The 27,480-nt window shown below is 39.2% G+C and overlaps 1 protein-coding gene across 1 annotated transcript; it reads left to right on the top strand.

The window, feature by feature from the left end:
* Positions 1–6,562: 6,562 nt before the first annotated feature.
* On the top strand, positions 6,563–27,118 carry DEPDC7 (DEP domain containing 7). The gene is made up of 9 exons (XM_007943279.2): positions 6,563–6,635; positions 17,191–17,581; positions 19,427–19,554; positions 20,342–20,531; positions 23,553–23,764; positions 25,546–25,688; positions 26,314–26,439; positions 26,530–26,608; positions 26,925–27,118. The coding sequence occupies exons 1-9, from the start codon at positions 6,563–6,565 to the stop codon at positions 27,116–27,118; spliced, it is 1,536 nt and encodes a 511-aa protein (XP_007941470.1).
* Positions 27,119–27,480: the final 362 nt, after the last annotated feature.

Genomic DNA, 27,480 nt, shown 5'->3' with positions numbered 1-27,480 from the left:
TATTGTATTAGTCCGTTATTGTAAATGTCAAGGAAAGGTCTATCTATGGAAGAAATTTTCTTTGTTGGTTGCCAGGGGTGGGTTGAGAGGGGAGGGAACACTGTTAGATAGGTAGAGATAAGTATTGATTTGGGTGAAGAGAAGGGCAATGTACCAAATGTGAGTGATCAACATGGTGGCACTGAAGAAGAAGAAGACATAGAGAGGTACATGGGTGGTACAGATAACAAAGATGAACCCTTTTGCACATATAGTACTGCATTGTCTGTGAAGGCAAACATGGGTATATGGGTGGATAGATGAATGGACAGGCTGAATTATTAGGTATGTCTATGAAGCGGGAAGTGTACCTAAGACCATGTATAGGACTGGCAGACAATGGTATTAAGTATATTTGTATGATCTGTAAGAATTCCCAAGTGTATAATAGAGCTGACAAGGGGCAAGGTTGTAGTCACTTCTTGGTCATAGGCAGCTGCCCAGAGGGACCGAGTAGTTGAACCTGTGGGCTCGGGAGCATCATCACAGGGGACATCAAGCTCAACTGGCATAACATACTACACAAAACATCATTTTACCTCCTACTTTGGCAAGTAGTGATTAGGATCTTAAAAGCCTGCAATCAGCCATCTAGATGCAACGATGGGTCTCTCCCTGTCCAGAGCAAAGAAGAATGAAGAAAACCAAAGATTCATGGAAACAATTAGTCCTAGCAACTGGTACACCATGTGATCCGCAGCCTATACGACTATGAGACCAGAAGAACTAGATGGTGCCTGGCTATCACTGTCAACCACTCAGAGAGGAAAGGGGAAAAAAAAAAGGTACCAGGTTTGCTGGTCTGATAGAGCCTAGTGGAACCCCTGAGACTATGGGCCCTAACTGCCCTTCAGGTCTGGAACTAAATCCACATCTGTGGCTTCCAGCACACAAAAGACAGGCATATGAGGTGAACATTTACCTGTAGTAGATACACTCCTTGGAGAAAACATCATGGGAGAAAGAACGGCTGTCTATGCACAGGGAGACAGCTCGGGGAGCAGGAGTGCACGGAGGGAGGGACACAGGGAAGAGGTAACTATGGGGAGGAAGTGGGAGGGAGCTGTTGCATTGTAGTAAATTGTAGTCAATGTCATGAGACAAAGTGTATGTGAACTGCTATACAGAAAGTGAATTTGCTTTGTAAATTTTCACCCAAATCACAATTAAAAAAAAAAAAAAGAAAGAAAGAAACCAGTAATTGTATCTTAGATGGCTGCTCACAAATTTTTTATACCTCAGACATTAATCACTTCACTAGGATGCAGAATGTGAACTTTGTCAAGCATATGATGTCAATTAACAGCATTGCTCCATAAGATTAAGGTCCTAAGCCTCCAAATCTAGAAAAGCAATCTTACAAGATGTTTGGTTATGCCTGAGAAGTATCTATAATGTGTATTCTATGAATATATGTGCCTGCACACATATATCTGTGCTTACACTTACATATAGATACTGTACTTCTATCTACGCACACATATGTATCTACCTGTATACTGGGAGCTCTGGTAGCATAGTGGCTAAGGCACTTGACTGCTAACCAGAAGGCTGGCGGTTCAAACCCACCAGTCACTCCTCAGAAGGAAGATGGGGCAATCTACTTTCATAGTGATACTGCCTCTGAAACCCAAGAAGGGGTCTCTATGAGTCGGGTCCAACTCGATGGCACATAAGAACAACAACAACCTGTATACTTATATACATACATATGTGATCATATACTTGTTTTCTGGGTATTGGTACTGTTGCCAAATTATGTATTATAAATTCTTTAGTACAGGTATCCCTTTTTCTTGAGCACTTCTTGGTGACATTGTTTACTTTTGTCAAGCTGTGATTACTACACCCATATTTGGTGCTACTTTTCCCATCACCAAAAATAATAAGAACTCAGACGTCATATTGCACTAGGCAAATCTGTTGCAAAATAATTCTTTGAGGTGTTAAGGCACAAAGATGTCACTTTCTTGACTAAGGTGTGCCTAACCCAAGCCATGGTATTTTCAATTGCCTCATGTGCATGTGAAAGCTGGACAATGAATAAGGAAGACTGAAGAAGAGTTGATGCCTTTGGATTGTGGTGTTGGTGAAAAATACTGAAAATGCCAAGGACTGCCAGAAGAACAAACAAATCTGTCCTTGAAGAAGTGCAGCTGGAATGCTCCTTGGAAGTAAGAATGACCAGACTTCATCTCACCTACTTTGTTCACATTGTCAGAAGGGTCCATTCCCTGGAGAAGGATATTATGCATGGTAAAGCAGAAGGTCAGTGAAGAAGGGGAAGACCCTGAGTGAGACAGATTGACACAATGCAATGATGGGCTCAAGCACAGCAAGGATTGTGAGGATGGTGTAGGACCGAGCAGTGTTTTGTTCTGTTGTACATGAGGTTGCTGTGAAGTCAGAGCCGATTTGATGGCACCTAACAACAATAACAACATGATCTAGAGCATGATTCCCCTTCCCTGCCCCATGGTAACCACCAATGAACTTTGTTTTCTCTACACATATATCTATTCTTGTTATCTTATTAAAGTGGGATCATACAATATTTGTCCTTATGTGATTGACTTATTTCACTTAGCATTATGTCCTCCAGGTCCATCCTTGTTATAATATGTTGCTCATACTCATCATTATTCTTTAGAGTTGTAGAATATACCCATCATTATTTTTAAATTTCTGGTTCATGGCTGTCCAATCTCAGGGCTTCCTTTGTCCTCCCCCAAATATACCCATCATGTAATGTACTAATGGTCCAAATCTCTTTAATAGAAGACAGTCTTGTAGTCAAACCAAAACCAAACCCATTGCCATTGAGTTGATGTGGACTCTTAGAGATCCTACAGGACAGGGTAGAACTGCCCCATGGGGTTTCCAAGCCTATAAATCTCTATGAAGCAGACTGATACATCTTCCCATAGAGCAACTGGTGGGTTTGCACCTCAACTTTATGGTTAGCAGCTGAGTACTTTAACAACTGCACCACCAGGGCACCTAGTCTTGCAGTACTCTATTAAAAATTAAGGTTAAAAATGTAAAGACCCTGGGAAAGGTATAATTTACTAACTTCAGTTCACATCAAAGTAATTAATTTTATTAGACTCTTTCCAGAAAACAAGGTTTAATTCCTTTCTGTTTTTAGTGCTATCTTTCCCATTTCTCCCATCACCTGGCACCAAAAATAGGAACAAATATGAAAGGGATAAATTTCTTAAACACAAAATGTCTACTATGATAATTTTTGTTAGGGTGAGCCTTAAGATACAAGCCTGAAATTGACTTAGCAAAAATTTGAGGTAGTAATTAAAATAATTGAACTTTCAAAATTTTAAATGAATAAAGCAGCATATACTGTCATGTTTATAAAACTCCTAAAAGTTTTCACTCATCTTTGTTTTACACTGCTAGAGACACAGGAAGTGGGTTTTCTTTTTTGGTGGAGTTAGGATTGCACCAGAACAGATGAGTGAATCATAAATTTTCTGATCTGAGGTTTTCTGCCTCTTGACTGGTTTAGACAAGTTCTTAGACAAGTTTAGAGCAAATGGGTTTTCCCATATCCTAAACATAATAATGACTTTGAAATCAGTGATTTTAAAACAATCTGTAAGTGGAAAAAGAAAAAGCACACTTGAGCAAAAATTACAACCTGGGTGCATGGTGCTGGTAGTTTTATAGCAATGGAAGGTGAGACAGGTTTGGAAGAGGGGGTGTTGCAAGCTGAGCAGCTATGCAATGGATTAATCAGAAAGGGATGGAAGAAATTTCTTTCATGTTATGAACTGTGACTGTCACAGTTGCTAGATATGAGAGGATTGTTTTAATCTAGAGGTTCCTAAACAAACTTAAAAAATGCATGAAAATGATATTTTTTAAAGCTGTGCATTTTGGTGAGGCTAATCAAGACATTAAGGCGTTCTGGTGGTGTTCTGCTTAAGGCATTTGGCTGCTAACCAAAAGGTAGGCCATTCAAAACCACCATCTTCAGAAAGATGAGGCAGTCTCCTTCCATAAAGATTTACAGCCTTGGAAACCCTATGGGGCAGTTCCACTCTGTCCTATAGGGTCACTGTGAGTCAGAATCGACTAATGGCAGTGGGTTTGGTTTGGTTAATCAAGGCATCTACTATATGCTCGACACTGTACAGATGCTGAAAGAAATCTGAAAGGTTAACAATTCCCTAATTTTGTTTGCCAATCAAGATGTCTTGTTGAAACAATCAGAGTGAAAAGTACGATGGAGACTAAATAGTAGCATACTTGGTAAGGACCATGAACAGTCAGTTGTTATTGTTATGTGCCGTGGAGTCGGACCCGACTCATAGTGACCCCTCCTTGGGTTTCTGAGGCGGTATCACTACGGAAGTAGATTGCCCAAGCGGCCTTCCGAGGAGTGGCTGGTGGGTTTGAACGGCCAGCTTTCTGCTTAGCAGTCAAGTGGCTTAGGCACTATGCTACCGTAGCGCCTATCAATATTCAGAGCAGGGCTACATCAGGGTAACATGGGAAATTCTGTCCAGTGAAGGAGGTGGCATTTGGGTTAGGCCTCCAGGATGTACAGAATGAAGGTAGGTAGAAAAGAGGAAATACAGCACTCCAGATGAGGTAGATAATATAGCACAAGCTGGTGAAAAATTCTTTGAGATCCAAGGCAGTATCACTTCGGAAGTAAGATTGCCCAACCTTCCTTCCGAGGAGTGGCTGGTGGGTTTGAACCGCCAGCCTTCTGGTTAGCAGTCAAGTGCTTTAGCCACTATGCTACCAGAGAGATTTTGTATATCAAAATAGTCACTGAGGTCACTTGCTTTTTTCAAAAGATCCAGAATTACTGTTTGTCAAGATTAATTTTCAGAAACAGGATGAGTTTTTTGTTTTTTGTTTTTACTTCCAGGTAGTGAGAATGGCACAGACTAAAGTCAACTTGTCTATCAGGTGCCTGAAACTAGTCCTGAGTTGCATCTTACCTCTGCGAGCAGTAGCCAACTGGGAAATCACAGGAAATTCCTTCAGCAGAACAGTAATGAGGCTGGATTTTACTACCACTAGGGGGAGAAAGCACATAAAATAGGACGGACTGGGTGCCAACGTTTTCTAAGTCTTGGGAGCAGCAATTGTTCCCCACGTCGCACCTAATAAATCCTGGTCCCAAGGGTTACAGCTTCTTAACATGTATGCTCTGAGACAAAGAAACAGGAGCTTCTTCCGATGAGCTCAATAATAAACGCCCACTTAAACCCCATTCTATTTTATAACCAGATCACACAAGCATTCATTTTACTAAGAAGACATTATATGTAACAAAGGCTTTACACGACAACAAAATTTCCAAACTTGAAAAAAAAAAAGGTCGAGTATCTGGCTATTGGATATTTCGCCTCTTAGACTCCCTCATCCTTTAAGAGGTCACTCCAGCTTCTGGGTAGGCGATCCCAGCACTGAACTTGCCCAGCAACTAAGACGCTTCGCACTCTCAGCCCTCCGTCTCCCTCCGCGTCTTCTTTTCTCCTTCCCCTATCCACAGCAAACCCTACCCACCTGACCCAGTTATTCTGGAGGCGGCGATTTCCTTAGCAGTTAAGAATCCTTCTCTGCACTCGAGTGTGTCTTCTAGACATAACTCTCCTAAGCCATAGAAAGATTTGTTCTTTGCAAGGGGAGATAGGTGGAAAATTCCATATATTTATTACCAAGACATCATTTTAATCATTTATATCCCAGACCCAGTTGCTAAACGCTGAACAGGGATTAGTTCGTATAATACACACACACACGCACACACACGCACACGCACACAACTCTGAAAAAGACCGAAAAAAACCAAAGTCACTGCCGTGGAGTCGGAGCCGACTCTTAGCGACCCTTCCTTCGGTTTCCGAGGCAGTATCACTACGGAAGTAGATTGCCCCATCTTCCTTCCGAGGAGTGGCTGGTGGGTTTGAACCGCCAGCCTTCTGGTTAGCAGTCAAGTGCCTTAGGCGCTACACTACCCGAGTCGACTTCTAATAATATTACCTCCGTGTCAGACAAGAGGAAACCCAAGGAGGGGTCGCTATGAGTCGGTTCCAGCTCGAGGGCAATGAGTTTGTTTTTTTCTTTGTCACACATGAGGAAACTGAGGCACAGAGCTGTCGTGTCGCCGCAGTTACTCTACCTGTGGTGAGGCGTGGTTTGAACCCAGGTGGTCGGAGCCGGCCGAGTGCTCACCACCTCGCTCGGGCGCAGCTGGGCGCAGTGAAGTGCCGTCTAGCTGGCTACCACCTCATTCCGAGACGGCCTCGAGGCGTCCCAGGGGGCAGGGGCCACATCTAGCCCGGGATCTCCCGGACCACAGCCAGCCCGAGAGGCACGTGACCATGGTGCCCTGGGCTAGCGCCCTCCGCACGCCTCTACCCGCCTGCCTGTGGGAGGGGGCGGGTCGGCCCGGAGCCCCGCCCCGGGGCGTTTAACTGGTGGCCGCGCTGCCGGTGCGCACTTCGCTGTGCAGCGGTCGGAGGAGGTGGCCGCGAGGCGCACAGCCATGGCCACGGTGCGGGACAAGGCGGCCGCGCTGAACCTCTCGGCTCTGCACAGCCCGGCGCAGAGGCCTCCTGGTGCGTGTCGAGGGTCCTCCAGGGACAGCCCGGGGCAAGGTAGGGACAGGGCTGAAGTCCCACGCGGGGCGGGGGCGGTAGGGGACGCGCCCGCTCCGAGCGGCAGCCCGCAGCCCGCGCCCTCGCCGGCAGTAGCCGGCTCCGCGGCGGGACTCGCACAGCTGGGACCTCTCGGGACAGTGCCCCCGCGGTGCTGGCTGGTCGGGTGGTGGGCGGCAGGACTCGGCGCCTGTTTGCCGTCGCAGCCCAGCATTTACTAAGTTGCCCAGACTTTAGCTTCACCGCACGTTCGTCTGTGCGCCCGCTAGGTGCCAGGCGCTGGAGGTAAGTCTCCAGCATATGCTGCACATCATTACTGGTGACAAGTATGCTGTTAGGAGTTTGTATACAACTCTTTGCTCCCAGCCTTTGCCACAGACTTTGGCTCCATAATATGGACAGGGGCCGAGTACTTCTGTTGCCCGCTTTGTTCTGCAGATGAGTAGAATTCTGGAATCATTCTAGTCTCCCCAGGTTCTTCCTGGGACAGATGAGAAGTTTCTGTTCTACAAATTCAAGTGGCAGGAACTTGGCATACACGGTTTAAGCAGTATTCCAGCAACTAGACTTTTTTTTTTTTTTTTTTAGTTACATGACATTAGGAGAGAATTTGGTAGATTCTGTCACCACCTGAATCATATCGTTTGCTTAGAATCTCAGTCTCTTCAAATATCCAAACATGTAATGGAATCTGATGATCACTTCTAAAATTCGGATTCTAGCATATCTATAATGCAGTAAAAAGGGGAAACTCAAGACGACTTTTAAGATACCCAGATAATATTACCCTTTTTTATTTTTCCTTTTAAATAGTTGTACCCCCTTCCCCTTCTGAAACTACAGTTTGAAATGATTTTTTTTTTTTTTTTTTTTTTAAATACATGGTTTCCTGTCTGACAAAAGCCTTTCTCATGTGTAAAAAGCCAGCCAGTGAAACTCTTTCCTCAGTAGACTGGCTTAGGTCAGATAGGTGCATTCAATGGCCTTGAGTTACTAATTAATACTCCTTTTAATCTTCCAAATATGACTTTTCAGGTGTACATTTCTAAGCAAAATCTTAATACTGACCTTACTGTGCTCCCATTTAGATGATACAGTAGAAGAAGATTCAAAATTTTGCTGTGTTTTACATTTCAAAGTGAAGAGTAGTTCAGCATTTAGGAATTAAAAATCTTTCAACTTATGTTTGGAAACAGTCTTGAGAAACCTTTGTGTTTACTTTCAGAGTGAAAGAAATTATCAGCTTTTACTGATTAAAATCATGGCACCTGTCTTCTCTAACAGCTGAAATGCCAGTTCTGGGCTTTCCAAAAAAAAAAAGACAGCCTCACTGCCATCAAGTGAAGGAAGTTATCACTACAGAATTTTAGGTTCCCAGTCATCTTTCTGATGAGTGGCTGGTGGGTTTGAACAGCCAGCCTTCTGGTTAGCAGTCACATGCCTTAGGCACTACACCACCAGGGCTCCCTTCTGGGCTTTGTTGTTGTTATGTGCCGTGGAGTCAGACCGACTCATAGTGACCCCTCCTTGGGTTTCCGAGGCAGTATAACTACAAAAGTAGATTGCCCCATCTTCCTTCCGAGGAGTGGCTGGTGGGTTTGAACCACCAGGCTTCTGGTTAGCAGTCAAGTGCCTTAGGCACTACGCTACCTAGTTCTGGGCTTTAGGCAATTGTAAATAGGTTCTTAGATAGTATAAGGGAATAAGTAATCAAAAATCAACTAGATGACTGTCAGAAGGAAGAGTTAAAGTGCTAGTTTGTGGATTTGAATCCAAAGAATAGGCCGCTGTCCTCTGCATGCATGGGCCCACTATGTTTCTTGTTTTGCTTGGTAAAGTTGGAGTTCCTACCACTTAGCTTTTAATTCCTCTTCCACTAGTTAGTTTTATTGTCACAGTTCTAGAGAGCATGGTAATGGGAGCCGATGGTTCTTGGTTCCTTGCCATTCGCTTTCTTTGTGCCCTGGCAAGCAGTTAGTTCTGTTCTTCTGTTTCTCTGCCTATTAGTAACTCTACCATACCTTTAAGGGGCTGTAAAAACCAGGTACCTGATTTATGTAGTAGAAATGAAGTCTACATGCTAACCTTTGGCTAGTACTTTGAAGACTCTGGTCTTTTAATATTGACAAAGTCAATAAGAAAGTCGTATGTTATTCTGTTGTTATTCCTTTATACTGTAACTTAATTCTTTTAATTTGCCTGGTATCACTTTTCCAGGGAGCTCAAAATACTTCCCATATGCTATCTCATTAATCTGTATGAATTAAAGTAGTGGCTATTGCCTACTTTTGTTGATATTTCTCCTAACATATTTAAAATTGTCCTTGTTAGAAGAGACTTATTTTACCTGCCTCTATGTAGTCTTCTTTTCAGAAGCAATCTCAGTTTTCGGCATGAAACCTCTAATGCCTTATAGGAGGAAAAATAAACTTTGGATGAAAAAAAAGATTATCAAGTAAAAGTGTTACAGTGTTGGTATCATAGAATAGAAAGTTTTTCCCCTCGGTCACAGCTGCCAGTTTTAAACACCCAAACCACAGTTCTCTTTACATATATCTGTTTTCTGAGGTTTTAATTGCTGTCCAATAAAAGTAGTCCTTTTCTTTTGTCTTGACAATTCTGTGAGTAGCGTTTTAAAACCTTTTTTGAAAAAGTAATGATTCCATAAAATTTTCTTAATTTCTAAGTTATTTGTTGTTGTTATGTACTGTCAAGTTGGACCCGACTCATAGCGACCCCTCCTTGGGTTTCCCTAAGTTATTTAGATATTTAGGGTTTATATATTATTTTCTGATGAAAGGTTAATCCTCTAGTATGTGTCACATTGTGTTTTCTGATGATCTATTGATTTTCATTTTACTGAATACTCTTCGGAATTGGACATCATCTCCAAGTGGTAGGAGTAGGTAAAGGAGAAACTCTGAAGGTGGGGATTGTGTAGCTGAATTCAGAGGAAGGAAGAAAAAGAAACCTCCCTTTTTAATAAGCTTATAAAATTTAGGATGTTGTTGTTGTTGTTATGTGCCGTCGAGTCAGCCCTGTCTCATAGCGACCCCTCCTTGGGTTTCCGAGGCAGTATCACTACGGAAGTAGGATTGCCCAACCTTCCTTCCGAGGAGTGACTGGTGGGTTTGAACCGCCAGCCTTCTGGTTAGCAGTCAAGTGCCTTTAAAATGTCATGAAGTTAGAATAGAGTTCCCATATGCTTCATACCCAGTTTCCCTTATTATTAATGCCCTATGTGACACCCATAGTGACATCCTATGTCACTATGGGGGGAGCTCTGGTGGCATAGTGCCTAAGGCATTTGATGGCTAAACCAGAAGGTTGGCAGTTCAAACCCACCAGCCACTCCTTGGAAGGAAGGTTTGGCAATCTACTTGCATAGTGATACTGCCTTGGAAACCCAAGGAGGGGTGGCTATGAGTTGGATCCAACTCCATGACAGTGAGGTTTTTTTTTTTTTTTTGGTATGTCACTATGGAAGGAGCTCTGGTGGCATAGCTGCTAACCAGAAGGTTAGCAGTTCATAACCCACCAGCTGCTCCATGGAAGGAAGATAGGGCAATCTACTTCTATAAAGATTTACAGCCTTGGAAACCCATTGGGAGTTGCTATGAGTCAGAACTGACTCATTGGCAGTGAGTTTAGTTTGGATTTAGTTTATGTCAGTATGGTACATTTGTCACAGTTAAAGAACCAATATTGACACGTGATTATTGACTAACTTCACTTTATTGAGATTTGCTTAGTTTTTACCTCAAGGCTCACTAACTGCTCTCGAGTCGGACCCGGCTCATAGCGACCCCTCCTTGGATTTCCAAAGCAGTATCATTACGGAAGTAGATTGCCCAGTCTTCCTTTCGAGGAATGGCTGGTGTGTTTGAATTGCCAGCCTTCTGGTTAGCAGTCAAATGCTTTAGGCGCTATGGCACCATGCCCTTTTTCTGTTCCAGGATCCCATCCAGGATGCCATACCACATCGAGTTGCCATGATTCCTTGGGCTCCTATGCTGTGACAGTGTCCCCTTTTGTTTTAAATTATATACCTAAGGTTGGGCAATCTACTTCCGTTGTGATACTGCCTCGGAAACCCAAGGAGGGGTTGCTATGAGTTGGGTCTGACTCAATGGCACATAACAACAACAACGTTAATTATTGGACACTGTGCGAGCCATTTTGCACATTATTACCTCATATGCCCTCCACGGTAACTAAGATAAGTGAAATTAGTTCTGCTTTGCACAGAAAAATTGGGCAGTGTGCTCAAAATTGCATTATTAGTAAATGATGGAACCACAAATGAAACTCAAGTCTCTGGGCCTCCAAAGTCCGTGCCCTTGTCTTACTGTTTGTATTTGCAGCACCTAACAACTGTACCTGCTGCATTAGCACTCATTTCCACGTCTGAATGGCATTCAATCCAAGGTTTCTTAACCTCGGCACTATTGATATGTTCTTGGTTGTAGGAGTTGTCCTGTGCATTATAGGATATTTAGCAGCATCCCTGGCCTCTACCCATTAGATGCCAGTAGTACTGACACATACAGTTGTGACAACCAAAAATATCTCCATGGGGGGGGCAGGTAAAATTGCTCACTGAGAACTATTGGGTTAACTTTTTTCGACAAATGTTTTTCAGTAGTTGGCAATAATCTACAACTATTAAGTATTGAATAACCTATTATACTTGAGACAATTACAAGATGTTTAAGTAATTTGAACCTCTACAAGATTATAGGAAATTTGAAATAAATAAGACATTAGCTCACTGTTTCTTAAAGTTATGTAGAAAAACATGAACTATCTGAATTTTTTTTTCTTTTTTGTTTAGGCCAGTGTAAAAGCCTGAGAATGAAAAATGAAATGTTGAATTAGAAGTAGTGTATTTTTGCAACTCTGTGTGTATGTTTACCTTCCATTGGGTTCTACTTTTATAATGTGCACATTGATCTACTTTTAAGGACTTGAATATGATCTCACCATTTGAAGTGATTATAGAATTTATTCTTTTTTTTTTTTTTTTTTAAACTCTTGAATAATTTTCACAGCAAAGCCATAATTGATACTGGCAGTGTGGAGTATGGTTGATGTTGGTTATAACCTTGTAATTTTGTGTGAATGTAATTTATTTGATATATCTGCTTTATGACTTGATTTTTTTAGCAAATTTTTATAATAAATCGATTATTTAGCATGTATTCTTAGAATCAAAGATGAGTCATAGGAGTTATATAAATGTTATATCAATGTTTAATAACTGTCTTAGGAATGGAATGTTTTTATTAATTGTAAACTTTTTTTAGTAGAGGTCACATATATAAAAAGTGCAGATCTTTGCTTTTGGAAAATAACTATTGTTTTTAAGCAAATAAAGATGAGAATGCTTGAAGTAAAGTCTAGATTTATATAATGCTAAAGAGCATGTGCAGTATGCTATAGATTTAGCTTAAAATAATTTCTGAGCTTTTTGTTAGGTCATCTTCCAAAAACCTTTATATCTGATAGGGTCAAATTTGTCCCTATGTTTCATTTCTTACCTCCTAGATCCGCAATATATTATTTGGTGTTCTAAATGGAAGGAGGTATAATTTCAGCCTCTAAAGTCAGTTTAGACCTGAAATAACCTTAAACATCGTGTTCAACTCTTGTATCAGTAGATGAAGAAACCAATCTACAGAGGTTAAGTCTTTTATCCAGGGGTATCACAGCTGTTCTCTAGATTCTTTGATGCCTTTGGTCATGATGCTTTTAAAAAATGATTGACCAGATGTAAATAAGGAAGCATCAAGATGTAGATAGTGATGAATTAATTTGAAAGAGTTGTCCAGCTCGTTTGCAAGTGAGAGTTGGAGACAAGCTGAAGCATAAATTCTGATAGCTAGATTTACAAAACATTCTCTGTCTACTTCAGGCATCTTGAATCCTGTTTAGAAACCACAATAAGTCTTCTTACTGGGCCATGGTCTGCTCTACCAATATTCATTTTAACTCTTATTTTGTCTGAAATTCAGAGTTGTTTCCAACTTGTAGCAACCCCCATTGGGTCCCCAAGGGTGAAAATCTTTACAGAAGCAGATTGCTTCATCTTGCAGATTGCTTCATCTTTCTTCTACAGAGCAGCTGATAGGTTTGAACTACCAATCAATCTTTTGGTTAGCCTCCAAATCTTAACCACTACACTACCAGAGAAGAAGTTGCAAACCAGCATGTTGGGGAATTTGTGTTCATCTGGTGAACTCAGCATTAATAACAACAGGTTATCCTTGTGTGGGTTTTGGCACATTTACTTGTCTAGTCCAGGGTACATTGTATATTAGTATCTGTATGAACATGAGCTAGTTTGGGTCTGTGGGTGGTGATGCTTGAGGGGAAATATCCCAGAATGCAATGGTTAGGAATTAATGGTCAGTGAGAACAGGGGGGGACCTGAAAGGGCTGGATTGTATCATGCCTGGAGTACTGTAGAGAGTTCCTGTGGTTCACAGGTGCCTACTCTCCTGCGCTAACCTGTTTTTAATCTTTTAAACAGCATTATCCAACCTGCAAAACTTCCTGTTTTCCCGTATTTAAGCAGCAAGTTAATATGGGGAAATTTATTCTTTACCTTTTAATTCACCTGTGAAGATTAGCCTTTTCTACATCATTGAAGCGATATATCCCCATCCACTCACCACCCTTACCCCCTTCAATTGTCTTAATGATCTCCAATTAATAAGTGACCCAGCCTTATCTTTTAGGATTTATATGCTAACCTACTTATAGCTCAAATATGTTATGATTGAGGTGTTTCATTTTTAATACTATCACTACTCCAGAGTCTGTTGTACTAGGACTTAAAATACAATCTGATCTCTTATAAATTTGAAAATTGCCTTTCTTCCTTTCTTGTCTTACCCCTTATCTACTGTGGATAGTATTTATTACAGCAATTTATAATATCCTATCTTATTTTAGAAGTAGTAACTACTAACTTTTTAAATAGTTTGGTTAAAGGTTCACTCATCTTAGAATTGTTCATTTTACTTCTTTTAATCTCTATGTCTCTCTTAAAGCTAGTTCACTTAATCCAACTCTCCAATGAAAGGTTAATACTACAATTTACTTATCTGGTAGATGGCTTTTAAATATTATATTTAAGTACTATGAAAAGCTAGTATATATTTACTAACTGAGTAGCTTAAGGCAAGTTGGTTTAATTCATTAATCCTCAATTTCCTCAAAATAGAATTATTAATAACTATTTCATAGAGAAGTTTATCAGGATTAAATGAGAAACCAGAGCCTGTCACATGGTAGTTACTCAAGTGTTAGCTATTTTAATTATATCACACTGAAGATTTTTAAAAAAGATTAAAGAGCAGACATTATGTTCATTTAAGTCTCAGTTATAATCTGATATTTTAGAAAGTTAAGAGTATTAGCTGCTAACACTCCTTTTATTTAGTCATGTGGTTGAAAATAATACATCTACTCCTGGGTTCTAGAAACGGGAATGACATGGACTTGTTTTGAGAGTCCATCAAATGCCTGATTCTGGCTCTATTCAATAGAGACTAAATATTGTACCAGTAGTAAATCTAGTTCCAGTGTGACTTATCTATGTAGCTAGTTCTCCACAGTTCAATTCCTGAAACTGCTCACATGGTATTTGGAAGACTGGTAACTATTAACTTCCTTCTTTGTTAAGTACTGGTTTATGAAAGATCTTCAATTTTAATAATTAAAAACAATCTTGTTGATTATTTCAAACTAACATCATAGTAATGAGTAGGTAGTAAACTACCCACCCAATTGGTGTTGGAAATACACTAATAAAACAGTGCGTGTAAATACGTGTGTATGTATGTTAGTAATTGTCATGATGATGTTAAAATTATTAGCTATGGGCTGACTCAACACATGCATAACAACAACAACATGTAACAAAATTAGGACATAAATGAATACAGTGTAGTGGTTCATTGCACTCCTTGTATTTATTGCAACACAAAAGCTGAGTTCCAAATGACCCACTTAAAATTATGACTCTAGTGGATTTTTTATGTTCTTCAGAAACTTGTATTTTTCATCTTATGCATTCTGTTTTATCTAAAAAGGTATGAAGGCAATTTCAAGTAGCAACTCCTTTAATCATAATTCCTCTTATTCCTCACTACTGTACTGATGTGTATTGTTTTTCTATTCAACCATCTTAAGGAAAGTAGTAACATTTTAATTTCTCTGCCAAAATATCCTAAAAATAAAGAGAAAATATGCTTAACAAAAATGGGGGCTTAAAAAATTAGGACCACTGAATTTTCAGAGGATTATTTAAAAGTGTCACACATAAAAGGGCTTACTCAATATTTATGTACAAAAGAGAGAGACAACCAGACAGACAGTAAGCTAATTATTAGCTAGGCCCAGTTCCATTAGCTTATTAAAATCAAAGGTCCATTTTCTGTTGATTGTTTCTCCTTTTCTTCTTTGTACTTTTGCCAAATATCAATTTATTACACTGAGAAGAAATATGATTCTTCTTTCTTAGGAAAGTTTTGAAAGCCTGTTTTCCTCCTTTTGTGGCTAAAATCTTGCTTTATTTCTGTGCCCACCCTATTTTTGCAATAGGTCATAAAAGTGCTGGTGTAGTGCCTAAGGCATTTGACTGCTAATCAGAAGGCTGGCAGTTCAAACCCACCAGCCACTACTCAGAAGGAAGGTTGGGCAATCTACTTCCATAGTGATACCACCTTGGAAACCCAAGGAGGGGTCACTATGAGTCGGATCCAACTCAATGGCACTGAGATTGGTTTGGTTTTCTGGGCAGGAACCAAATCATTAGTTTACTCTGCTTACAAAGTACTTGACTCATAAACCTGCAGAATAGGAAGCTTAAAAAATATTACCTTATTCCTGCAATCATTAAATTTATACACACATATACCTGTTTATATACGACATAAAAGGCATGTGTGTGTGTGTAAAAGACTGAGTCCACAGAAGTCATGTAGACCATGAGAGCAAATTCCAGTAATACCTCTTACTATATAATGTTGTACTTACTGATGGAGATTGAAGAATACAGTGTGCAGTATGGATTACATCTCAATATAAAGAAAACAAAAATCCTCACAACTGGTCCTATGAACAACATTACGATAAATGGAGAAAAGATTGAAGTTATCAAAGACTTCACATTGCTTGGTTCTACAACCGATGCCAATGGAAGCAGCAGTCAGGACATCAGATGATGTATAGCACTGGGCACATTGGCTGCAAGGGACCTCTTTCAAGTACTGAAGAGCAAAGATGTCTCCTTGAGGACTAAGGTGTACCTGACACAAGCCGTGGTATTTTCAGTCACCTCATATGCATGTGAGAGCTGGACAATGAATAAGGAAGACCGAAGAAGAATTGAGCTTTTGAGCTGTGGTGTTGGCGAAGAATGCTGAACATACTATGCACTGCTAAAAGAACTAATGGGTCTGTCCTGGAGGAAGTGCAGCCAGAATGCTCCTTGGAGGCAAGAATGGCCAGACTCTGTCTCACATACTTTGGTCATGTTGTTGGAAGAGACCATTCACTGGAGAAGGATGTCATTCTTGGTAAGGTGGAGGGTGGATGAAAGAGGGGAAGGCCCTTAATGAGATGGACTGACACATCCATTGCAGCGGCAGTGGACTCAAGTAAGGCAAGAATCATGGAACTGGCTCAGGACTGAGAGGTGTTTCGTTCTGCTGTGCATAGGGTCACTATGAGTTGGAGACAACTTGATGGCACCTAACAACAACAACATATAATGTTGGTTTGGGAAGTTATACTTAACCTCTCTTAAGTGTTTTCTGTCTCTCAGCTAGAGATGATATCTACCTGTTAGGGTTGCTATGAAGATTAGATAATTTGTGTAAGGCACTTAATGGAGTACCTTGCACATAATTGGTAAGTGTCACAAGGTCCTACTTAATGTACCCTCCACCCCACCCCACCCCAGCCCCACAGCCACTGCTCCTGTTCTCTCCCTTGCTTACTGAGGCCACACTGGCCTTATTCCTGTTCTCCTGACAGAGCACTCCCACCTCAGGGCCTCTGCTCTTTCTCTTCTCTGCTCTTTTCCCAGATATCTGCCCAGCTTGCTTCCTTGTTTTACTCAAGTTTCTGCTCAGATATCACCTTATCAGAGAGGTCTTTCCTGACATCCCAGCTAAAATAGCATTCCCCTCCTTAGCCCTGATGTAACACATACTGTATTTATTGTCTGTTTCCTCCCACGAAGTCTAAGTGCATGAGAACAGGGACTTCATTTTGTTCACTGTTACATCCTAGCACACAGAACAGTGTTTGGCATATAGTAAGCACTGCATTTGAAAATGAATTGCTATGAATAATTTAATATTTTAATAATAAGCTGTTCTCATGATTGGTCACTATTAAATAACCTTGGAAATGACTGCTTTTTGCTTACAGATGGTTTAGACCTTACTACAAATGAACAAGGTGCTAAATCTCAGTTATTCTGCTGTTTCTCCCCTTGTAGGTTTCAGTGTGGCCCAGAAGCCATTTGGAGCCACGTATGTATGGAGCAGCATTATAAATGCCCTTCAAACACAAGTGGAAGTGAAAAAACGAAGGCACCATTTAAAACGACACAATGACTGCTTTGTTGGTTCAGAAGCTGTGGATGTCATTTTTTCTCACCTAATTCAGAATAAGTATTTTGGTGATGTAGATATTCCTCGGGCCAAAGTAGTAAGAGTATGTCAAGCACTTATGGACTACAAAGTATTTGAAGCAGTTCCAACCAAAGTTTTTGGAAGAGACAAAAAACCTACATTTGAAGATAGTAGTTGCAGCCTTTATAGATTCACAACGATCTCTAACCAAGAGAGTCAATTAGGGAAGGAGAACAAACTGCACTCACCTTCTAGGTTAGTATGTAATGTTAGGTCATCTTAGGGATGTTGGAAGGATTTTATCTACTTTTTTTATGAGATGCTGACTGGTTTGTATTACCTCCTAAGCATAAAGTGGGGTAAAATTTTGGTCTGTGGGTACATTTGGTAAAGTACAGTAAACTTTTGTTAACCTTATTGGGTATCTCGTATAATTCTTGTTTGCTCATGTATTACATTAGCAGGAACAATCAACAAACTTTGGTTTTCTGCTTCAAGTTACAGTTACAGGGTAAAAAAAGTCAGAGAGTTTGTAGAGTGTTATAAGAACAGAGAAAAGGTGAAAGCAGACAGGAGAACTCCAGACAGTAGGGTATCACTGGAATCCAGAATATGGCAGATAAATGAAGCTTGAAGGCAGATGGGAGCTAGGATGCAAAAGGCTTCATTTGGACTTGATTATACAGGTGTTGTGGGGGCACAGAAAGATTTCAAGATTGATGAGATGGTATTTTAGGAAAGTTGTCTTGGCCTTGGCAGCTATATGGATAGCCTACTGGGGAGAGTTAGGAGTCTGTTACAGCATTGCCGTCTACAGAAGCTGAACACTGAAGTAAGCAGCAGTGAACGAATAAGGGAATCTTTTAAAGGGAGAACGGAGAGACAGAACTGTAGAACCCAGTGATTGAAATGGATTTGGGGGGATGAGTACATAGTGAACGTAAATATTTGTCATGGAATAACATTGCTTTATCCCCCTATAGTCCCTCAGTTTAACTCTGCAGTGTGAACATATAATTGAAGCTCTTATAATTCAGATCTGACCTAAAGTCAGTGTTTTAGTGTATTGACTTTCAAATATTTTAAACTGTATCTAAAACATGATAAAAGTCATTCTCTTTATAGGAAGGAAATGTGAGGATGAGATAGGGCATGGTCAACCCTTTAAAGATGCAGGCCCACATACTTTATCTGAAATCTGAGGGACCAGGTGTGTTTAGGAATTTAAAACATTGGAGATTTTAGAAAGACAATTTTGTACATATATATTTTACATAGGAGCTCTGGTAGCATAGTGGCTAAGACACTTGCCTGCTAACCAGACAGCTGGCGGTTCAAACCCACCAGCCACTCCTCGGAAGGAAGGTTGGGCAATCCTACTTCCTTAGTGATACTGCCTCGGAGGGGTCGCTATGAGTCGGGTTTGACTCGATGGCACATAACAACAACAACAACAACAACATATTTTACATAAAATCCTTGGAGGCATTTGGAACAGCATCTGGTAATCAAACACATTAACATTTCTACAGTAAACAAAAGATTATTCATACCAAGTGGCATAAATAAAAACTATGATAATCTCAGGGTAGGTTTTGTTACCATATGAGTTTTAAATAAACTTTTGGTTTCAAATCTTTTTGGATTTCAGAATCGCAGATGAAGGCCTATAAATCTGTATTTGGAAAATAATGAGCACTGTCCCACAAAGAATGCCCCAGAAATAGAACAGATAACAACAGAAGCTTAACATAATGTGATTCTGTTTAATTATGTTTTAAAAGTGGTGACTAAAATTTTCGTCACTGAATTTACTTAATTCTAGATGTTCGAAGGAGAATTTCTTTAGTGTGTGTATATTTAGGCTTGAGAAAGATTGCTTAGAATTTGCATTTGTTTTTCTCCAAAATACATATAAAGCCCAACCTTCCTTGTGAGGATTGGCTCTTGGGTTTGAACCGCCAGGCTTCTGGTTAGCAGTCCAGTGCTTTAGTCACTAGGTCACCAGAGCTCCTATAAACTCTCTAGAAACTATCAATTGCTAAAGTATTTCTGTAGGTTTCCTAATAAACATTGATTTATTAAATAAATTCATTTTAGGTATACAGATGCATTATTTAAGTCATCTGATAGCAAATCAGTCAATTTAGAAGATCTGTGGGAAAATCTGAGTTTAAAACCAGCTAACTCACCTCATGTAAATATCTCTGCAAGCTTGTCCCCACAAGGTAAGCTAAAGATGGAACAAGGTAAGAAGTAGGAGACTCATTTCAAGGAAAATTATTTAAAAATTTTCAATCACAGCCGCTATTAGAATGAAATATTCAGAGCATGAAAAGAGAGCTGTTTATATTAAGTTTTTTCACAGTGGTCTATTATCTTTAACAAATAAATCAGTGTTGAAATTCTTGAACACTGACTTTTGTCCTGTCAGTTGGCAGTGGTTCAGATCTGAAATGTTTTGCGTGCAGACTTTTATTTATTTAAAAATATGCTCTCAGATGTTCCTTTGCCTAAGATTTTATTAGGTTAAATAAAAATCTGAAAATTACATTAAAACATTAACAGAATTCTTGTGTTCTTCCTTGTCTCTGGCAATGGAATGTAGTTTAATGACTTTGACTTCCACCCTCCCTCATCCTCCCCTCCCCCTTGTGGAAACCCTAAGTAGAGTTATCTGCAGCCAATAGTTTCAAACCTCTTTTTTGATTGAATGAATCATTCTTTCTTCCAAAGTCCTTATTAACATGTTATATGACTTGGTCTCTTATCTTCCACAGATTGCTTTTTACAGTACAAAGAATGAAAAGAATTCCTGTTGTCCAAAGTCTGTTCTCCTACACATTAAACAAATCTTGAATTGTTTTACTTTGTTATAAGAAAGTACTTTGTAAGGTTGACATCTTTTATTCTTTTGCCACAAACTTACTGGCTAGACTTTCCTAGGCAAATATTGTGGTGATCATTCAGTAACTATTAATTGTTTCTTTTCACATTGTCATTTTTCCTGTGTAGTTATTAATGAAGTATGGCAAGAAGAAACTATTGGGCGCCTGCTACAACTCCTAGACCTTTCGCTTCTTGACCCCTTACTCAAACAGCAAGAAGTTGTATCGAAAGTTCCTCAAACTAAGAGGCAGCCTGACTTGATCTACAGCAGTAGCTATTTGGATCGAGGGATTCTCAAGGCTTATAGTGACTCTCAGTATGTGGAAATACATATAATAATTTGAGTTTGTTTCTAGGCAGATTATTTTATTTATTTTACAACCAATAATTAATTAATTTTGCCATTATTTAATTAATTTTTTTTAATTGTGATTTGGGTGAAAATTTACAGAGTGAATTCACTTTCCATACAGCAGTTCACATACACTTTGTCTCATGACATTGGCCACAATTTACCACTATGCAACTGTTCCCCTCCCATTCCCTCACGATATTACCTCTTCCCTGTGTCCATCCCTTCATGCCCTCCTGCCCCTGAGCTGTCTCCCTGTGCACAAGTAACCCTTCTTTCTCCCGTGATTGTTTTCTCCAAGGAGTGTATCTACCTCAGGTAAATGTTCAATTCATATGCCTGTCTTCTGTTTGGCTGGAAACCACAGGTGTGGGTTCAATTCCAGACCTGAAGGGCAGCTAGGGGCCATAGTCTCAGTGGTTCCACCAGGCTCTATCAGACCAGCAAACCTGGTCGTCCTCCCCCCACCTTTTTTTGTTCTTCCAAATGATTTTGAGTTTTGTTCCACATTGTTCTCCGTCTCTATCCAGGATCTCCTACATAAATCCCCTTCCAAGTGGTTGACGGTGATAGCCGGGCACCATCTAGTTCTGGTCTCATAGTCATATAGGCTGCAGATCGCATGGTATACCAGTTGCTAGGACCAATTGTTTCTATCAATTTTTGGTTTTCTTCATTCTTCTTTGCTCTGGACAAGGAGAGACCCATTGTTGCATCTAAATGGCAGCTTGCAAGCTTTTAAGATCCCAGTTGCTATTTATCAAAGTAGGAGGTGGAACAATGTTTTGTGTAGTATGTTATGCCAATTGAGCTTGATGTCCCCTGCGACTATGGTCCCGAGCCCACACAGGTTCAACTACTCGGTCCCTCTGGGTAGCTGGCTGTGACCAAGCAGTGACTACACTTTGCTCCTTGTCAACTCTACTATACGCCTGGGAATTCAGATCATACACATAAACTTACAGGACCATTGTCTGCCAACCCTATACATGTTATTGGTTACACTCCCCACTTCATAGACATACCTACTAGTTCAGCCTATCCACCCATCTATCTACCCATATACCCATGTTTATCTAGGCAGATTATTGATAATAGGTTTAAGATATTCTTTTGAATCCTGCTTTCCATAGGATCAGATTTGCATTGTCAGTTGATACTACTGGTATTGGGGAAAGTAAAGAAAAAAATTATCTTAGTCAAAATTAGAGCAAGAGATTTAAATTTCATGTTTATTTTTGCTCCACATAGAACTTCCTTGCTCATCAAGTGAAGAAAATGATTATGTTCCACCTTCTCATCCTTATTAAAATTTAGATCTGTTCTCTCGAGGTTCCTCAAAGGGACCTGGAACAAAAATAACAGATTTGACACATTCTTTGTATACTTTGGCTACATTGGCTTTTCTGCGCCTCTACAATGCTTCTTAAATATGCATTCCCAGTTACCTTTTATTAAAGAATTTATATGTGATTTTAAAATAGAATAATTCAAAAAGAAATATCATTTCTCCAACTACCATTCACCTGAATATAAATCTTAAGGTTTATAGGCTTAAATTCAAGTGCTAAGGGAATTATTTTTTCCTGAAGGAAGAGTTTTCTATTCCTCACAACTTATTGAAAGTTGAAATAAGTTCTTGTATTTTCTAACTTATTTAATTTTTAATTGTTTTCCCTTAGCAGATAGTATTCCAGCCCAGTTAAGGAGATTGAACTGTTTGAAATGAACACAACTTAGATTTTCAGCACTTCACCAATTCTGCATTCCAGTGAACTATTAATAAATAGTTGAATGTTAAAGGTAGTTTAAAAGCTTATGTGAACCATTTCTAAATTTCAGGTCCATTAAAAGTAAAAATTATTTAAAAATTTTCAATCTTAGCCTCTATTAGAATTAAATATTCAGAGCACACAGACAAAAAAATCTTACGTGAAAAAGTTCATCCCAACATACTTGTTATTGAACTCTGCATGTATAATGTTGTTGTTACGTTCCATCGAGTTGGACCCGACTCATAGCGACCCCTCCTTGGGTTTCTGAGGCGGTGTCACTACAGAAGTAGGTTGCCCAACCTTCTTTCTGAAGAGTGGCTGGTGGGTTGGAACAGCCAGCCTTCTGGTTAGCAGTCAGGTGCCTTAGGCCCTACACTACCAGAGCATATATAATAAGAAAATTATTATTCTATAAAAATTTTAATTACATTTCTACAACTAAAGCAACATGTGAAATAGTTTATAATTATGTTAATTTTATAGTACAGAATTAGGATTTTTGGTGAAAGGGACCATAAAAATTATCTAGCTGCATTTTATTATATACTTGAGGATGCCATTTCCCAGATAGGTGAGGAGAACTGCCTGAGGTAATACAGCTAGATCGCAGCAGACTTACTTGCCCTGATTCCATGGCAGTGGAGTACATGATTATTTAACTATATAAAGTAATGAAAAGTTAATCATGTTATTTCTTGAAATGTCGTATTTTTTCTGAAGCTACCCACTTGATATTTTATTAAAAATGGTAATTAATATATAATTATTTTGAAACTTTATCTTCCTCTATTTTCTCCTCACCAAAGTGAGAGAGTACACACAGAGCTCTGAAATAAACAACATTATATGAGAAAAATACTGGTCTGGGAGTCAGCTCTGGAATCTGTTCTTGGCTGGGACCTGAGCAAGTAACTTTGAGTTCCTGGGTCTCCACCACAAATTTTAAAAGTAGAGTTTGAATTTTGATGCCCTTTTCAGTTATGTGGTAGTTAGTGAGAGCTTCTGTTTTTGCTTGAGGAAAAAAAGTCTTTGAACATATATTAAACTGAACTTTATAATACATGATCTAGCTATATATTAAAAAGGAATTACATACATCTTTCAAGTGTGTAGAAATTTAAGTTGGTAGCACATTTGAAGTAGCTAGTAAATTAGGTACCATGTGTATATTTGTTACTTGCTTTTCTTAAATAATACTTCTTCCTCTTAGGGAAGATGAGTGGCTTTGTGCAGCGATTGACTGCTTGGAATACCTTCCAGACCAGGAGGTGGTGGACATAAGCAGAAACTTTCCTGAGCAACCAGATAACACAGATGTAGTGAAAGAACTTCTGTTTGGTGCCATTGGCAGTTATTACAGCAGTAGACAACCCCTGTTAAATCATTTATCTGATGTTCATAATGGAATTGCAGAACTCTTAGGTAAGGAAGATCTTACTGGATGCTGGACTTTGTCCTCTGGGGGAAATAGGGAAAAAGTTGTCTTCAAAATTAACCAAAATATTAATTTATTCCTTCAAACAGAGTGGATCTGGATTAATCCATGAACTGTCTTTATTCCAAAGACTTTCAGGGCTAATTTGGAAAGAGGCTTTCACAAGTTCTAAAGTGAGGCACAAACTCCTGGTTGCCATAGCAGAATGCTGCTCTTACTCATTGGAAGCTTAGGCAGGAATTTGTTTTTATTTTTTAAAATAATATTTTATTGTGTTTTTGGTACTCCAAATTGGTCCCCATTTAATTATTACTACAGAAATTTGTTTGGAAACATTGGTTACATTTTCCACAGTGTTTTAACATTCTCATTAGTTTCTTTCTGGATGTTTTGCTTCCAGCAATCAGGTTCCCAAGGTGCTCTGGTAGCACAGTGTCTAAGGCATCTGACTGCTAACCAGAAGGTTGGTGGTTCAAACCCAGCAGCCACTCCACAGAAACAAGACTGGGCAGTCTACTTCCATAAAGATTTACCACCTTGGAAACCCAGTGGGGGTCACTGTGAGTCGGAATCGACTTGATGGCAGTGGGTTTGGGTTTTGGTTGATTTAATCTGGTTTCCCTGTCCCCTTACCCTTTCGTCGTTTCTTTAGAGCAATCGTTGACCATTTGGTCTCATATAGATGATTTTTCAAAGTTGTGTGTACTCTAAAGAAAAAAAATAAAGTTGTGCAGTACTCATTGGTTTATCATCCAATCTGTTATTTATCTAAAAGGTGCCCTTGGGGTAGTTTCGGCTCAAGGTTTACCGAGCATCTCAGGGCAATAGTGTCAGGGAGTCCTCTGGTCTTAACTGCTCCAGTAAGTCTGAACTTTCTAAGAATTTGAGTTCTGTTCCATATTTTTCCCCCATTCCATCAGGATCCATCTATTGTGGCTCTGATCAGAATTGTCATTAGTGACAACCGAGCATCATCTACCTAGTTCTTCAGGTCTCAGGGTAGATGAGGTCATGGTTCATGGACACAGTAACTCTTCTTCTTCTTTTTTTTTTTTTTTTTAAAGAAAACTTTAAAAGCACCACTTCCCTTCCCCTACAGTCTCTTCAAAGTGGTAGATACTGTTTTTCTTGTTCCTCTACCAATGCATCAGACTGTGCTACATGGTTTGTTGAAAACAAATGGGGGGTTTCAGAGAATCCCTTCTATTTTTCTCATGTACAGGTATTTTGGGGATACATTAGTATCCCAGAATGTACAGGATTAGTGAAAAATATAAGCTGGAAATTTATCTACAAAGCCAATAGTAAGATTTAGGGTGCTAAGATATTATTTAAGGAGTCCTGGTGATGCACTGGTTAAGTGTTCAGCTGCTAATAAACGGTCAGAGGTTTTTGAACCCACAGGCTTTTCCATAGGAGAAAGATGTGGCAGTCTGCTTATTTAAAAATATATAACCTTGGAAACCCTACGTACAGGGCAGTTTTTCTCTGTCCTATAGGGGTCACTATGAGCACAATCGACAGCACTAGGTTTTCCATGGATAACATATTATTTGATAAGGATTAAAGGGTATTAGTTGCCAGTTTGAAAACTGGCTGCTTTTATGGTTTTGATTATTCATTGTAATTCCTAGTTTGTCTGTTTGCTTTTGGAAATAGTTTTGAGTAACTTTACTGTTTAGCTTAAGGTGTAACTTGAATTTTGTTTCCTTTAATATTGGTTATATTTGGTCAGAATTAATACCAACTTTTTTTCTTTTGGCTAAAGTGAATGGGAAGACTGAAATAGCATTAGAAGCTACTCAGCTCTTTCTAAAGCTTTTGGATTCCCAAAATAGAGAAGAATTTAGAAGACTACTGTATTTCATGGCTGTTGCAGCACATCCTTCTGAGTTTAAATTACATAAAGAAGTAAGTGTTTTGTCTAAATGTTAATTGTATTCAGTATCTTTAATATTTATAGGACCCTTATGTCAGATTAAAGAGCTGTGGTGGTGTAGTGGGTGATGCATTTGGCTGCTCATCAGAAGGTCAGTAGTTCAAACCTACTAGCTGCTCCATGGGAAGAAAATGAGGCAATCTACTTCTGTAAAGATATGTAGTCTTGGAAACTCAATGGGGTCGCTGTGAGTTGGAACTGAGTTGGTGGCACTGGGTTTTTTTTTTTTTTCCTTTCTTTTTCTCTTTTTCTTTGTTTTATACCAGATTAAGGAGTACTGGTGGTAAAGTGGCTAAGACATTTGGCTGCTAACTAAAAGGTTAGTGGTTTGAACCCTCAGCTGCTCTGCAGAAGAATGATGGGGCAGTCTGCTTCCGTAAAGGCTTATAGCCTTGGAACCTCTACGTAGGTCACTATGAGTCGTAATCTACTTGACGGCAGTGAATTTTGTTTGGTATTTTATGTCAGATTATTCCATTTTCAGCATCAAATATGCTGAAATGGATAATGAATAGGTATTGTTTAATATTCCCTTTTTATGTTAAAGTTGCTCTTTTAAATATATACTATGAGGTATGTTTTGTTTTGTTTTTATAGAGTGACAACCGAATGGTTGTGAAAAGGGTATTTTCAAAAGCTATTGTTGACAATAAAAATTTATCCAAAGGCAAAACTGATCTTCTAGTACTCTTCTTAATGGATCATCAAAAAGATGTTTTTAAGGTAAAACTCTGAAAGTAGTTAAGTTCATGTAATTGATCACTAGATTAAAATGGATTTGAATGATGTCCTATGCCCCTTGTTTTTCTTAAGATTCCCGGAACTCTACATAAAATTGTTAGTGTTAAGCTCATGGCCATACAGGAGGGAAGAGATCCAAACAGTGAAACAGGTAATCTGAGAAATACTGTTTTCATAATCTTCCAATGATGAACTCCTAATGGTTATTTGAAAGTGTTTTGCTGTAAATAGTTGCATTTTAATTTCAACCTAAACTCCAAACATCCTGCTCAGAGTTAGCAGAGAACCCTCTATGTCAGAGAGCACCTTCACCAGGTTGAGGACGTCAGTAGTGCTTGGTGTCTTGGGTACATTTTACAAAATGAGGAGTAAGGACAGAAATATAAAAATATTGCTTGATTTTTTTTTTTCTGATTAAATCTGGAGAATAGATTAATGAACTGAACATTTTACTTTTAAACTTTAAGGGTATATTTATTGCCAGAGGATTGATCAAAGTGACTATCCCAAAAGCACACAGAAGACAACCAAAGACGAGCTATTGAATTTATTAAAAACTATTGATGAAGATTCAAAACTGTCTACCAAAGAGAAGAAGAAATTGCTAGGTCAGTTCTATAAGTGTCATCCAAACATCTTTATTGAATATTTTGGAGACTGAGTTTTAAATGTCTGTATATAACTTGTGTATTTTGAGAATAATTATATATCCTAACGATCCATCCACATTTGTAAGACTGGAAGTTCTTCTCAATATGAAAGTGTACTTAATAAAACGTTTTTTTATAACCTTGTATGGCTGAAACTGAATGCTAGTCAGATGGTGTATTGCTGTTACCACTGATCTCTCTTAGGTGACTTACCTTAGAATTATGTACAGTACTTTACAGAACATCATAGGAATTAGATGATATGACATTTCAGTGTTTACATAAGAAAGTAATAAACAGTAAGGAAGTTTGATTCCATGTTAATATGACTGTGATTTGTACCTTTGAAAGGTACTCATTAAAGATATAAGCT

This window comes from Orycteropus afer, unplaced genomic scaffold (genome assembly GCF_000298275.1).
Source record: "Orycteropus afer afer isolate SDZICR_OR568_19922 unplaced genomic scaffold, OryAfe1.0 scaffold00103, whole genome shotgun sequence".
In the NCBI taxonomy this organism is placed as follows: Eukaryota; Metazoa; Chordata; class Mammalia; order Tubulidentata; family Orycteropodidae; genus Orycteropus; species Orycteropus afer.
Note: the sequence above shows the minus strand (reverse complement) of the source record. Positions and strands in the feature narration are given on the sequence as shown.